The sequence below is a fragment of the Schistocerca cancellata genome, chromosome 5 (assembly GCF_023864275.1).
Source record: "Schistocerca cancellata isolate TAMUIC-IGC-003103 chromosome 5, iqSchCanc2.1, whole genome shotgun sequence".
NCBI lineage: Eukaryota > Metazoa > Arthropoda > Insecta > Orthoptera > Acrididae > Schistocerca > Schistocerca cancellata.
In genome coordinates, this window is record NC_064630.1 from 93,336,083 (window position 1) to 93,351,102 (window position 15,020).

At 43.0% G+C, this 15,020-nt stretch overlaps 1 protein-coding gene across 1 annotated transcript in view; it reads right to left on the reverse strand.

The window, feature by feature from the left end:
- Nucleotides 1-594: 594 nt before the first annotated feature.
- LOC126188081 (proton-coupled amino acid transporter 1) overlaps nucleotides 595-15,020 on the reverse strand; it is a 287,378-nt gene continuing 272,952 nt past the window's right edge. Inside the window, exons 9-10 of the mRNA XM_049929533.1 lie at nucleotides 12,795-12,967; nucleotides 595-2,432 (exon numbers count right to left, since the gene is read on the reverse strand). Of these exons, the coding sequence (XP_049785490.1) occupies nucleotides 2,197-2,432; nucleotides 12,795-12,967 (409 nt within the window). The 3' untranslated portion in view covers nucleotides 595-2,196. The remainder of the gene's footprint in view (nucleotides 2,433-12,794; nucleotides 12,968-15,020) is intronic.

Genomic DNA, 15,020 nt, shown 5'->3' on the forward strand with positions numbered 1-15,020 from the left:
TGCATGATAGTCTCCGATCCTTTTTCATACTGAAGTCCGGATCCAAATTATAATTATTACTAGTTATTGAATGGTGAGAATATAGAAGTACAATTTATCTCATTTTCTGCGGCCGACCTGATTACCAGAGACACAGTTTGTGATTCTTGCAAGTTCGGTAAACAGAGTACAGTGCCTCTTTATTTATGAATGCAGTTGTGGTAAAAATTAATGCCAATGAAAAAGTAAAAAAATTGATATAAAAAGCAGGAATATTATATTTTTACGTCGTGTTGACGTAGAGTTATTTCAGGGAGAGGAACTGGCCGTGTGCCTTTCAATGGAATAATACAGTATTTGCCTTAAATATTTAGGGAAACCACGCCAAACATAAATGTGGATAAACGAACGTGGTTTCGAACTGTGGTCCTGCCGAATGAATGTCCAGCGTCTTACCACTATGCCACATTGCTCGTTTAGTGATAATTAATACCGGGTGATCAAAAAGTCAGTATAAATTTGAAAACTTAATAAACCACAGAATAATGTAGATAGAGAAGTAAAAATTGACACACATGCTTGGAATGACATGGGATTTTATTAGAACAAAAAAAAAACAAAGTTATCGAGCCTTTTTTCGTCGAGGAAATGCGTTATTCTGGTTTTGTAACTGCTACCGTGACGGGTGAGAGGTACGCCGATATGTTACAAAATCGCATCATCCCCAACCTGGCTGATAAACACCTGCTGGAACGTACGATGTTTATGCAGGATGGCGCTCCACCCCATATTGCTAGACGCATGAAAGATCTCTTGCGCGCGTCATTTGGTGATGACCGTGTGCTCAGCCGCCACTTTCGTCATGCTTGGCCTTCCAGGTCCCCAGACCTCAGTCCGTGCGATTATTGGCTTTGGGGTTACCTGAAGTCGCAAGTGTATCGTGATCGACCGACATCTCTAGGGATGCTGAAAGACAACACCCGACGGCAATGCCTCACCATAAATCCGGACATGCTTTACAGTGCTGTTCACAACATTATTCCTCGACTGCAGCTATTGTTGAGGAATGATGGTGGACATATTGAGCATTTCCTGTAAAGAACATCATCTTTGCTTCCTCTTACTTTATTATGCTAATTATTGCTATTTTGACCAGATGAAGCGCCATCAATCGGACATTTTTTGAACTTTTGTATTTTTTTGGTTCTAATAAAACCCCATGTCATTCCAAGCATATGTGTCAATTTGTACCTCTCTATCTACATTATTCCGTGATTTATTCAGTTTTCAAATTTATACTGACTTTTTGATCAGCCGGTATATGAATCGCTTCAAATGGTGTAGTGATGTAATGATGTTTATGCTAAACACGTACATTGTATATAACATGCATAGAAACACAGTAGGAACGAAGATTTAAATAGTCTCTTGGCGGTGTATTCGTAAGCACTATCTATCGTGTTCAGAATAAAATCTTAATGTGCTCTTTCTTTTTGAAGTGTCCTGTACTGTGAACAGGTTGCGCACCCCCGCGCAGGAAAATACGGAAGATTATCTATCAATTGTGTATCTTAGCACAATATATCGGTTCAACAAGACCCCACAGATATTTAACGACTGAAAAATTATCTTTTCGCGCTTTGGCTACGTACATTTTCGGACGGAAATGAGAATGGTAACACTGCATCACGAAATGATATGTTTTCATATACCCGTGAATACTTTTCGGATTGTGCAATATATTGAAACCAGTCTCAGGTGTAAAGTGTCCACTTCGTCATTAAGAGCCCTTTCAGGCTACAGCCTAGGTAGAGACCTGGTCAATGGTCGCACCACGAACGAGTTGTCCTCCCAGCTGGATGGAACGGCAAGCAATGTCAGATGCCACGAGATCGACGTCTCGGGAAGACGAGAAACATACTTAAAGCACACTACATCTATAAGCCAAGTGTTCTTCTCCGAATTTGATATTTTGGTGGCCGCCATACTGTGCGAAACGGAGAGTCTGTCGAGACTGTACATCGAGTTCCGTTCAGAATACACAGCACATGTGGCTGGGCGAACAGCCCTCCGAATATCTGTAAGTGCGGCACTTGGCTCTGTGGGAGGCGGTGGGGAAGTGAGAGCGAGGCACCAGCTTTCTGCTAGCAGCCCGGGTGGCGCCTTCCAGACTGGCAGGGGAGCGACCTTCCGCCGAGGCGAGCGCCGCCGTCTGCCTCAGAAGAGCTGCTGGACCATGGAGACGACGCTGGCGTAGGTGCCCGTGAGGAAGGAGACGACGCCGACGAAGAAGATGAAGCCGTCCTTGATGACGAGTGGCCAGGAGATGCCGTACTCCCAGCGGTAGACCACGTCGATGATGGGCGGTATGAGCAGGGCCAAGGTGCACGACGAGACGGCTCCGATCAGCGAGATGAACACGCTCAGGTTGGGCACCACCTCGGCCAGCACGACTGCGAACAAGCAAACGTAGTGCCAAAACCTTCCACTTTTACTTCATAAACGCAGCGACGAAGTAGTCATTACTCATGAAAGCGTTATTTATACCTACATACTCTGCTCTAAAAATCACTATCTAGAGCAGTGTTCGTAAATATCTTGTACAAATCAACTCACATTTAAGAGGGGTAAGACGTCAAACGGGACGACTTGGAGCAGGAGAGGCGCCACAAGACATTTTAATTTTCCCTGTCTTTACTTTTATAAATACATTCATAAAACTTTGTAAGCATGGCCAGGAAGGATTCAGGATTCACACTCATAGCAGTGGAAGTTCAAAAGCATAACAAAATAAATTTTGTTACATGCGAAATTTCATCATTTTTTTCACTTGCTATTGACTGCTATTGTTGTTATAGGTACACTTTTCTTCATAATCAAGAGAGATTCTTCGATGAATTTGGCACAGAATACAAACCATACTTAGAGGTGCATGAAACTCTAGAATTTACTTAATTTACGAAAAAATTAACGAGCTGTTAAAATATAATTTTCCTGCTTTTTATATCAATTTTTTTACTTTTTAATTTGCATTAATTTTTACCACAACTACATTCTTAAAGTAAAGAGACACTATACTCTCTTTACCGAACTACATTTTAAACTTCATGTTTAGAAAAAACTCAAATTTTGTAGTTAACTATCTCAATTTTTACCACAGCTTTTAATAGATTTGTAAAATTCTAGAGTTTCATACACCTGTAAGTATGGTTTGCATGCTGTGCAAAATTCATCGAAGAATCTCTCTTACTTATGAAGAAAAGTGTACCTATAGCAACAAATGCAGCCAATAGTAAGTGATAAAATGGTGAAATTTCGCATCTAAAAAAAATGTACTTTATGTTTTTGAGCTTCCACTGCTGTGAGTGTGACTCCTGAATCCTTCCTGGTCGTACTGACAAAGTTTTATGAATTTGTTTATAAAAGTGTAGACAGTGGAAATTAAAATGTCTTGTGGTGCCTCTCCTGCTCCAGGTCGGCCCGTTTGACGTCCTACCCTCCTTAACTAATATCCATCGGAAGATTGATACAGTGTTTATAAAGATGTTTTTCTTTCTTTTAACAGAACCTTGTCAGGAATTATTTCAAATTTGATGTTGAAGTTCAGGTTATAAATGTTTCACGATTGAAGACATTTTGTCTGTTGTGTCAGAGCTCCTATTTTCTTTTCCGGTATTGATCATAACGACTGGAAATATTTTTATCAGGATAGCTTGTTTCAGCTTATTGTAGTCCTCATCAGATCAACACCAGGAAAAAAATGTATGAATATCTCGTAATTGCATCAATATACACTCCTGGAAATGGAAAAAAGAACACATTGACACCGGTGTGTCAGACCCACCATACTTGCTCCGGACACTGCGAGAGGGCTGTACAAGCAATGATCACACGCACGGCACAGCGGACACACCAGGAACCGCGGTGTTGGCCGTTGAATGGCGCTAGCTGCGCAGCATTTGTGCACCGCCGCCGTCAGTGTCAGCTAGTTTGCCGTGGCATACGGAGCTCCATCGCAGTCTTTAACACTGGTAGCATGCCGCGACAGCGTGGACGTGAACCGTATGTGCAGTTGACGGACTTTGAGCGAGGGCGTATAGTGGGCATGCGGGAGGCCGGGTGGACGTACCGCCGAATTGCTCAACACGCGGGGCGTGAGGTCTCCACAGTACATCGATGTTGTCGCCAGTGGTCGGCGGAAGGTGCACGTGCCCGTCGACCTGGGACCGGACCGCAGCGACGCACGGATGCACGCCAAGACCGTAGGATCCTACGCAGTGCCGTAGGGGACCGCACCGCCACTTCCCAGCAAATTAGGGACACTGTTGCTCCTGGGGTATCGGCGAGGACCATTCGCAACCGTCTCCATGAAGCTGGGCTACGGTCCCGCACACCGTTAGGCCGTCTTCCGCTCACGCCCCAACATCGTGCAGCCCGCCTCCAGTGGTGTCGCGACAGGCGTGAATGGAGGGACGAATGGAGACGTGTCGTCTTCAGCGATGAGAGTCGCTTCTGCCTTGGTGCCAATGATGGTCGTATGCGTGTTTGGCGCCGTGCAGGTGAGCGCCACAATCAGGACTGCATACGACCGAGGCACACAGGGCCAACACCCGGCATCATGGTGTGGGGAGCGATCTCCTACACTGGCCGTACACCACTGGTGATCGTCGAGGGGACACTGAATAGTGCACGGTACATCCAAACCGTCATCGAACCCATCGTTCTACCATTCGTAGACCGGCAAGGGAATTTGCTGTTCCAACAGGACAGTGCACGTCCGCATGTATCCCGTGCCACCCAACGTGCTCTAGAAGGTGTAAGTCAAGGTGGCCAGCAAGATCTCCGGATCTGTCCCCCATTGAGCATGTTTGGGACTGGATGAAGCGTCGTCTCACGCTGTCTGCAGGTCCAGCACGAACGCTGGTCCAACCGAGGCGCCAGGTGGAAATGGCATGGCAAGCCGTTCCACAGGACTACATCCAGCATCTCTACGATCGTCTCCATGGGAGAATAGCAGCCTGCATTGCTGCGAAAGGTGGATATACACTGTACTAGTGCCGACATTGTGCATGCTCTGTTGCCTGTGTCTATGTGCCTGTGGTCCTGTCAGTGTGATCATGTGATGTATCTGACCCCAGGAATGTGTCAATAAAGTTTCCCCTTCCTGGGACAATGAATTCACGGTGTTCTTATTTCAATTTCCAGGAGTGTAGCTATCTAATAGCACAGTAAGAACACGATGAAAACTTGTGTATTACAGTTTGAAACCATTTACACCCAATTTAAGCCGGCCGGAGTGGCCAAGCGGTTCTAGGCGCTTCAGTCTGGCACCGCGCGACCTCTACGGCGCAGGTTCGAATCCTGCCTCGGGAATGGGTGTGTGCGCTCTCCTTAGGTTAGTTAGGTTTTAGTAGCTCTAAGTTCCCGGGGACCGATGACCTCAGCTATTAAGTCCCATAGTGCTCAGAGCCATTTGAACACGCAATTTAAAATGACCTCATACCTAGTCGGGTCCGCACATTAGTGCTATCACATTGTATTTAGACACGAATTGGTCACTGCAGACGCCTACGCCAAACACTATTTAATCTTTTACAAAAGCATCCTCTCCCTTCCGTCTGTCGGCGCAAATGTGTTGATGCGCAGGTAACATGTGTACATTTTCCATTATATCATTTTACCACTTTTTCATGTCTAGTACTTTGAATAACTGTGGTTCGATACCAAAACTACAAACCCGAAGATCCGATGTATAATCCCCAGTGGTCCTATGTCTTTTTTCTCTCAGTTAACGCATGTTAATGTCAAAAATTCCAAGTTGTACCATGGTTTGGAGATCACATTAAACTGTAGATCTCAGTACAACTGGCTGGCCGCGTCTGTTCACAGAGACAAGGTCATGCCTCCTCCGTTAGGACCATATCTAGTAAAGCACTGCAACATTCGAGTCAGTCTTCGGGTTAAGTACAGTTTCATCTTTTTTTTATTGTAAATAAGCAACTTTATATGAAACATACGTTCTAAAACAATATTACTCCACCGTTACTACTAGTTTACAAGGGAGTCTTCATTTTTGGAACTGAATAGGAAAGGAATCATTCTCAATTTGTGTACAAATGATTTTATACTGTAGTTACGCTGATGTACTGTAGGACACCTTCATTAGTGTAATTATGAAACATACGTGCGGCACTGCACCAGCTCTGTGTTTCGACAAACGAGTTTCACAAGGTAGTGACTGTGAGTCATTGAACATTGTTCCAGCAATATTAAGAATCATCAACGTTATATGTAGTGTAAACACATTATGGAAAGAAGGCAAAGAAGTGCTCTTTCAGTGCATCCCATCCCATGTTGGAATTCAATATGAGGTGGCAGACAAACCATCCAAGAAAATTACTTCAATACATGACGTCGCACGTCTTTATATGTACATAATATCGTACAGATTATCATACGCTACTGATAAGAAATAAGAAGTACAATAAAAAATTATTCCACAATATCCACAGCAAGAAAAAGGGGCAATACTGCAACTAATCACATGTTATCATTACCTTGCAGAACACCTGTATCCAATTGTGTGTAGCCCTCGCCCAAATATATAATTGGTAAAAAAGGGCACTCTGTGATAAACTGTTATCATTTACTAACTTGTGAAGGATTACAACACTATAAAACTACATGCTATATTGAGAAGCCTGAAAAAAATGTTTATGTACCAATGTTTAGAGTTTCAAATAACTAAAGGAAACAAAGCCGTATTTTTCTGATGATGAAATTCTGTCTCTCGTTTTATGGAAATGTACTTTGAATAAAACTGATGTTATTCGTTGTTATTTGCCTCAACAGTGCCAAATCGTTTCATCTTTGGAGGAACGTGCAATAGCAGGGAGCACAGTGGTTACTAAATAGACTCACATTAGCGAGGAACGGAGTTTAAATTCCTGTCTGCGCAAATAGATTCAAATTTTCCCACATCAGTATACCAGAATACTGTGAAAAGTCTCTTGAATAGGCCAAGGCCAATTTCATTCTAAATCATGTTGTAACTCAGCTATTTCTTTGCGTCTGTGCTGTTGACAAAATGTGCACTGTGATATAACCAACCCTAAGAATGAAGATTAGCGTTTAACGTGCCGTTGACATTGACGTCATTAGAGATGGAGCGCGAGCATAGAATGTTTCAAGGACGGGAAGGAAATCGACCGTATTCTTTCAACGGAAGCATCCCGTCATTTGCCTAAAGCGATTTAGGGAAATCACGTACAACCAAAATCTGGTTGGCCAGACACGGATTTGAACCGCCTTTCTTCCGAACATGCTAACCACAGCGCCACTGTGCTCAGTGTGGGTATTGATAATTTCATGTGTAAGACAGTAACGTCACACAAATTTATTTGCCTGTAAATGTCGTATTTTGTGCATTCCTTCTTACATTCGATGTAAACAGAAACTTAATTGTAGCTTTTATAAAGTTATTTACAACATTTCCAATAAATACGATATTGCTATGCCTGATGGTTGTCGATATTGGCAACTATGGATACATTTCATCTATTTTGATTAAATGTGTTAATCTTTACACATAGAATATATGTATAAGTTAATTTAAACACTGTCTTTGTAAGTGATATAAGTAATTAGATTACTTGCCGGCAAATGTAATCGCTGTTCTTTCTCAGCTTGCGAAAGGAGCCATTGTAGACATGTTTTGTATTTAGCTGCAGTTTGTAGCTCATGGTAGCAGACTGAAGTTATTTTTGTCAACGAGTTGTTTGAAGTGTTTAAGATAAGAAATCAAAAGCGTAAACATTCATCATTTCATTGCTTGTAATCCGCTGGCTTTCATAGTCCCCAGAAGTTTCAGATTTTTTCATACAGGAAAATCCAGGAACAACATTTGTACCCAAAAGACAACATATATAACCAGCCTAAGCACCAGATACAAAAAAAAACTATTTAATGTGACCGTTTCCATATTTAAAATTCTGCAAATTGACACACATCTGTTAGATTTTTTAATGGTGATTTGACCTTTTATTGAAAGTCGCTTCTTACATGTGTGGACATCATCCAGGATCCATTAACATGCAAAGAAATTAATCATGGAAGATTATTTTTCAGGTAGTCTAAAAGATGTTAAATAGATGTAAAATGTAATGGACTGGAAACTGAACTGGAAACTAATCAATATCAGTGAACAATATGACTGGACAACAGTGTGGACATAACTCACCTATAACAGTATCAGGTTAAATAACTTACCAATTTTCAGCTTTCTTCTTTAATCATTTAACCAGGGTAGACAACAGAGAGCAATTGTGTAAGTTGAGACTGTCGTTTTTCAAGGTCCAAACTTATTGAAAGAGGACGATTAAGGACTAAATAAGGGCATTGAAAATTTGATAGATAAAGCTACCATCGAACAATTTTTGAGGGACATGACCAAGTTGATAGAAACAGTAAGACTGTGGGAAATGAGTTAGGAAATCAAATTGTTGAAACAAATAGCTGAATTGTTAAGAACAGTGACATTTTAAAGAAGTCTGTGTTTACTGACTCGACAGATTTAACAATTGGATATATCACATTTTGAAGAGTAGCTTGTAACACCAATATCGATTGTAAGTATGTTATACTATGTTTCTATGTGTATGTGACTATGAAGTGGTTGTTCGTTACTAATTAAGGTCATTGATTTGTGACAGGAAATTTAAAGTTTGTTATATATGTATTGTAAAAGCTAAAGAATGTTTAAAATATTGGAAGCTGGTTCATGCTTAGGGAACTTGTATTGTAAAGTATAAAAGCTGTAGGGAACCCCCTCCACTACGGACGTGGCTGGCGCATGGTAAAAGGTGCTTTTGTCGGTCGATCTGGGCGGCTACTTGGTGGGAACGCTATGCATTCAGTGGCTAGCTGTTGTACGGTAAATATCGAGGGTGCCAAGTGAGGCATTTGGAAGCCGTTTTATATGGAAATTTGCCCCGTATGTGGTTTTGGCTATTGCATGGTGCTCTTGATATTATGAAATGGCTCTAAAACGGGAAAAATCCGTCGCCAAGAAGAAATTGTAAAGAGCTTTCAACATCAAGAGTGTGAGACCAGTTAGCCGCCACGTTGCTTGCTACCACTATTGCGCCACTGCTCCGCCAACTTCAGGAACACTAATATCTATGATAGCATGGTCCAGTATATTTGTGTTAGTGTTTTTTCAATAATAATTCAAGTGCTATAAACCTGTGTTTGAACCCTGGCGTTATCCTAATCATGAACCGATGCAGGATCCCATCCTAAATGTTCAGAAACCGAGTATCCTGTTTCTAACTAAATAGTGATTTGGTTTCGTATTAAATGTGCAAAAGTTCAGTGTCAAAGGGTGTAAATGTTTCTGTCTAAAATAACTACTTCTCAGGTGATGAAAAAGGCATGTAAATTGAACTTATATGAAACCTAAATTTGTATTGATTGTTACCATGAACCATTTTCTGAGGTTAACTCATATATGTATTTGAGTAATTTGCTTTAAAGGAATAAAATATTAACTGTTCCAGGTGGGGTTAGGAATCAATATTAGTGAACTGCACTTTCGTTCTGAAATAATCACGGAGTTTGCCTGGAGACATAGTAACAGTTTATGGATGCACACCATATTTTTCTCTTCTAAGAAAGATAATTGCAATATTTGTTGTTACTAAAGGAATCCGAAGCATTTCCCTGAATGAGAGTATAAAAAGTGTATGTGTAGTATTATTTAATTTCATTTGTGGTATGTATATGTTAGTTAAATCAGAACTCTTTTCATGCCCAACTTCGGTCCAGCGTGTCCTGTAGTAACCTGTCAGTGCTGAGTTGATTAATGATTGCAATAGTAACTATTATTATTGTAAGTGAAATACCATTTATCTTCGTATGATTACTGATTAGTGTAAATGATAGCTACTGCTACCCATAACTTAGTTAGGCCTGTAGTCGTGTGTATCCAGTGCACTATTCAAAGGGAGTGTTAATGAAAGTCACTTTAGCTACTCATATTCAGTTTCCTTGAACATAATATTTCAAATTATTGTGCCTAATTAGGCTAGCGACCGTTTGTTATTTCACTTGTATGCGCTTCTCTACTTTCATAATCAAAGTAAATCCTGTTAAGTTTTCTATTGATTGCCATATAGACGAAATTAATTTTCGATACCCTTTATCCATTAGGTAAAAACACGGTCAGACATCAAATTCCTGCCAGAGGGTAACGCTAGTTTGTGAGCGTAGTGCTATATTTGGTGCGAACTTGCAAGAGAGCTGCCTTAGTGGGGTGAAAGACTGTGTCTCTTATGTACCCACACAGAAAAAAAAAATCGCTGGATGTGAGGTCTGGTGACCTGGGAGGTCAAAAGTAATGAACAACATGCCCAGATTGCAACATGCAAAATGATTTCTGTTGTGGTGTAGTAACCATGTTACTATAAACAAACAACACCACAGCTGTGTCAAAACTTTGAACCTTCCTCTATCTACTGACATGAGGAATATGATTCTATCTTTTATTGTTTGTCTGCACTAAACAGCTGAAATCTGTTGTTTCCTTTTGAATCACTCCGTATCTAAACAAATGTGCGAAATAAGCGCTCTTGTGTATATAAAAAGATCTGTAAGGAGAATGATGAAAGTTTAATGATGTTGTCTATCTTGTAAAGTCAAATTATTTTATTACTTGACTGTTATTGAATGTTGTTATTGTTATTGTAATTGGTTGAGAACTTTGGAAAATACACAAACAGGTTCACACCTTTAGTAGAAACAAATATGGAAGACGCCTATGATGATACATATAAACGTTAGGGAAACCACAGGGAAACATACACACTTTATGTGTTATGTGCGTGAAATGCACAGGGCCTCGAGCTGTAGTAGGAGTGTATTTGTACTTGTTTTCTATGCTACAAACTTCGCCTTTTATCCTATCTCTCAATCTTATCTCTCTCTATCAAGACTAATTTTGTCTGTTAGTTAGGAATCCTCAAATTTTGATGAATAACGAACCTTATGCTTTATTGTCACAAAACAGCAAACCATATATGAAATTGTGTGAATGCAGGAAAATACGTACTACAGTATTCTGTTAAGAGACACATTTACCACTGAGTAAATCAGTAATCTGGTATGTTCTGGGGCTTATTGAGATTTTACTACATCATGAAGACTGAAGATTTTTTATAATATATTGATGACATTTATTATTCTTTTTATATCTGAATGTTCAATATTTGTCTACGCTGTATGAAATCTTAGGAAGTGGGATGGGATCGGTCATACTACATTATTTTGACTTTTCTGTATAAAAATACAGACACTGTAGAATGAGATTTTCACTCCGCAGCGGAGTGTGCGCTGATATGAAACTTCCTGGCAGTACTAAAACTATGTGCCGGACTGAGATCAAACTCGGGGCCTTTGCCTTTTGTGGGTAAGTGCTCTACCATCTGAGCTAGCCAAGCACGACTCACACCCCGTCCCCACAGCTTCAATTCTGCCAGTACCTCGTCTCCCACCTTCCAAACTTCACAGAAGCTCTCCTGCAAACCTTGCGGAACTAGCACTCCTAGAAGAAGGGATATTGCGGAGACATGGCTTAGCCGCAGCCTGGGAGATGTTTACAAAATGAGATTTTCACTCTGCAGCGGAGTGTGCGTTTATATGAAACTTCCTGGAAGACTAAAACTGAGTGCCAGACCGAGACTCGAACTTGGGTCCTTTGACTTTCGCGGGCAGTTGCTCTACCACCTGAGTTACCCAAGCACGATTCAATGTTTTTCTTTCAATAATGTTTTCTTTCTTTTTCTGTTCAAATAAATGGACACTAAAGCCCTTAGTATAGGCCACCGTAATACATGTAAGATTGACCTTAGTAAGAAACACCGACAGTACTTAGGCCCAATTTTTGATAGTTAACATCTAGAATGAGATTTTCACTCTGCAGCGGAGTGTGTGCTGATATGAAACTTCCTGGCAGATTAAAACTGTGTGCCCGACCGACACTCGAACTCGGGACCTTTACCTTTCGCGGGCAAGTGCTCTACCATCCGAGCTACCGAAGCACGACTCACGCCCGGTTCTCACAGCTTTACTTCTGCCAGTATCTCGTCTCCTACCTTCCAAACTTTACAGAAGCTCTCCTGCGAACCTTGCAGAACTAGCACTCCTGAAAGAAAGGATACTGCGGAGACATGGCTTAGCCACAGCCTGGGGGATGTTTCCAGAATGAGAGCTTCTGTAAAGTTTGGAAGGTAGGAGACGAGATACTGGCAGAAGTAAAGCTGTGAGTACCGGGCGTGAGTCGTGCTTCGGTAGCTCAGATGGTAGAGCACTTGCCCGCGAAAGGCAAAGGTCCCGAGTTGGAGTCTCTGTCGGGCACACAGTTTTAATCTGCCATGAAGTTTCAATTAACATCTACTTCGATAATAATCAAAAATAAGAACTGAAATAATAGTAATGATCCTTTTACTTCACTCAACACTTGAAGGAAAAAAGAAGTAATTTGAACGTCACATATACAAGTTATGCAGGCAAAATGGAGACGAGAAATTGCGGAAATCGGATGGTAGTTGGGCAATTATGATATATCGGTTCCATACAGTACTTAACAACATAGGTACGCTTAAAACGTTTGGAACAGAAGCGTGCAGGCAGTCACTCTCCCACTCGCTCCATCCGTAAATGGAACGGGAAGAAAGTTTGCAGTAAGTGAAAAAAAAAAAAAACTTTCTGCCAAACAGTTGGCAGTGATTCTCTGGACAGAGTTTGGAAACCGTACTCACAGGTGAGAGTGACGAGGGCGGTCCGGAAGGCCGTCTCGACGAGCGCCGGCCGCCTGAAGGGTCCCCAGCGGTTGACGATCCCGGGCCAGATGATCCTCACCGGCACGTACATCTGCAGCGCGTACGAGAACAGGATGCCCAGCGCGATCACCACCTTGATGACCTGCGACAGGCTGTGAGTGGCCAGCAGTTAGGGGGAGATCCGTTAACCATCTTAATTCTACAAAGCACGCTGGACAAACAAGAAGTCACCCAAAGGCGACACCACAATAATACCGATGGGGAAGAGAGTCAACAAGTTCCTTCAGGTACTTCGTATCCAGCTGAAGCTGCTCACAAACGATTAGATCCCGTAGAGCTTCCAAGTTGCCGAGATATAGATAGCTGCTTTGCCCCTGCTATTCTAAATTTTCCCAGGGATCATAGGTCGCGTGTCAGTCGGGCTGGCGCTGGCCACCTTTCCTGGGTGTTCTGTAGTAACCACAACCAACAGCGGGAACGCCTTGGACTGCGGACCGGAGCCGCCAGGCGGGGAAGCCGCCGGCGGTGGAGCACGCACCACTGGGTAAACACAGGACGAGTCGGACGACAGACCAACGACAACTGACAACGACCGACCGCGACCGACTATGAGCGACACAACAAGAAAGAGATACACAACGGAGGCTTGTGGAAACCACAACACCAAACACCAGACGTAAATCCACTCGGAACCAGAGCCAGGTTCAAATGGTTCAAATGGCTCTGAGCACTATGGTACTTAACGTCTATGGTCATCAGTCCCCTAGAACTCAGAACTACATAAACCTAACTAATCTAAGGACATGACAAAACACCCAGTCATCACGAGGCAGAGAAAATCCCTGACCCCGCCGGGAATCGAACCCGGGAACTCGGGCGCGGGAAGCGAGAATGCTACCCCAGAGCCATGCAAATGTCAACAAGGCGCAGCGACCAGAACGCAGTACCGCCGAGATAGAAACGAAAAGAGAGTACCAGACTGGCTGGACTAGGTTGTTTTTTTTTTTCATTGATTTTCAGTTCAGGGCGGGCTGGCAGCAGCCTAGTACGCTGCTCTGCAGCCTACAGACTTTTTTAAAAACGGAAGAAGAAAAGAAACAAGAAAAACAGGCGATAAAACGGGGACTTAAAGTGAAAAATGATGGAAGCCACCTTGGGAAAGGAGATGAAGGGTGTAGAGATGGAGGGTAGGGGGGACACAAAATGCGGAAAGTTAAAACAGAAAGCAAAAGGGGTTGGCAATGTTAATAAAAAGACACAGGAATCAGACAAGTAACATAGTACACACACAATTAAAAAACATGGCGACCGTCTGGTTTCTGTTCGCAAGAGATAAAAAATCACACCCAGCGATAAGTATGATGGCTGTTCACAACACTTCCCAATAGACACAACACAGAACACTCACTGTAAAACGCTGCACGAAAATGGCAGCACAAAGATGACACTCCCGAGCCAAAGGCAGATGGGGGGGGGGGGACCTGGAGGAGGGGGAAAAAACAAGGAGGGAGGGAGGAAAAAACGAAAAGGGGGGTAACCAAGGAGGGAGAGGACCCATAAGGGGGCAGAGGGGCAGGGCAGATGCAAGAGGGAATGAGAAGAGGCAGAAGAGGGAAATGCAAAAGGACTCGGGAGAGAAGGGGGCAGAGAGAGGGGAGGTGGGGAAAAAAGAGGATGGAATGGGGGGAGAGGGAGCCCGGGAAAAGGACAGAGGAAAGTAGGGGAGTGAGGATCAGAGTTGACAGGAGGGATAAATAGAGGGAGAGAGGTCATCATCCGGGAGGGGGAGTTGATGGAAGCCACCTTGGGAAAGGAGATGAAGGGTGTAGAGATGGAGGGTAGGGGGGACACAACAGTGAAGATGTGGTAGGGGGCGGGGATGGGAGAGGGGTGGAGCAACTAGGGGGTGAGGGGGATCAAGGCGGCGGGAGGTGCCGAGGATGCGGATATGTTTGGGGAATAGGTGCAGATGGGGGAAAGGAATGAGATCATAGAGGATCCGCGTGAGGGATGGGAGGCGTATACAAAATGCGAGGCGGAGTGCATGACGCTCAAGGATCTGGAGGGGACTTATAGAATTTGGGGAGGGGGGGCAGATATCCAGGCGGGACTGGCATAACAGAGGATGGGATGGATTAAGGATTTGTAGGTGTGGAGGATGGTAGAGGGGTGCAACCCCCATGTCCGGCCAGAGAGGAGTTTGAG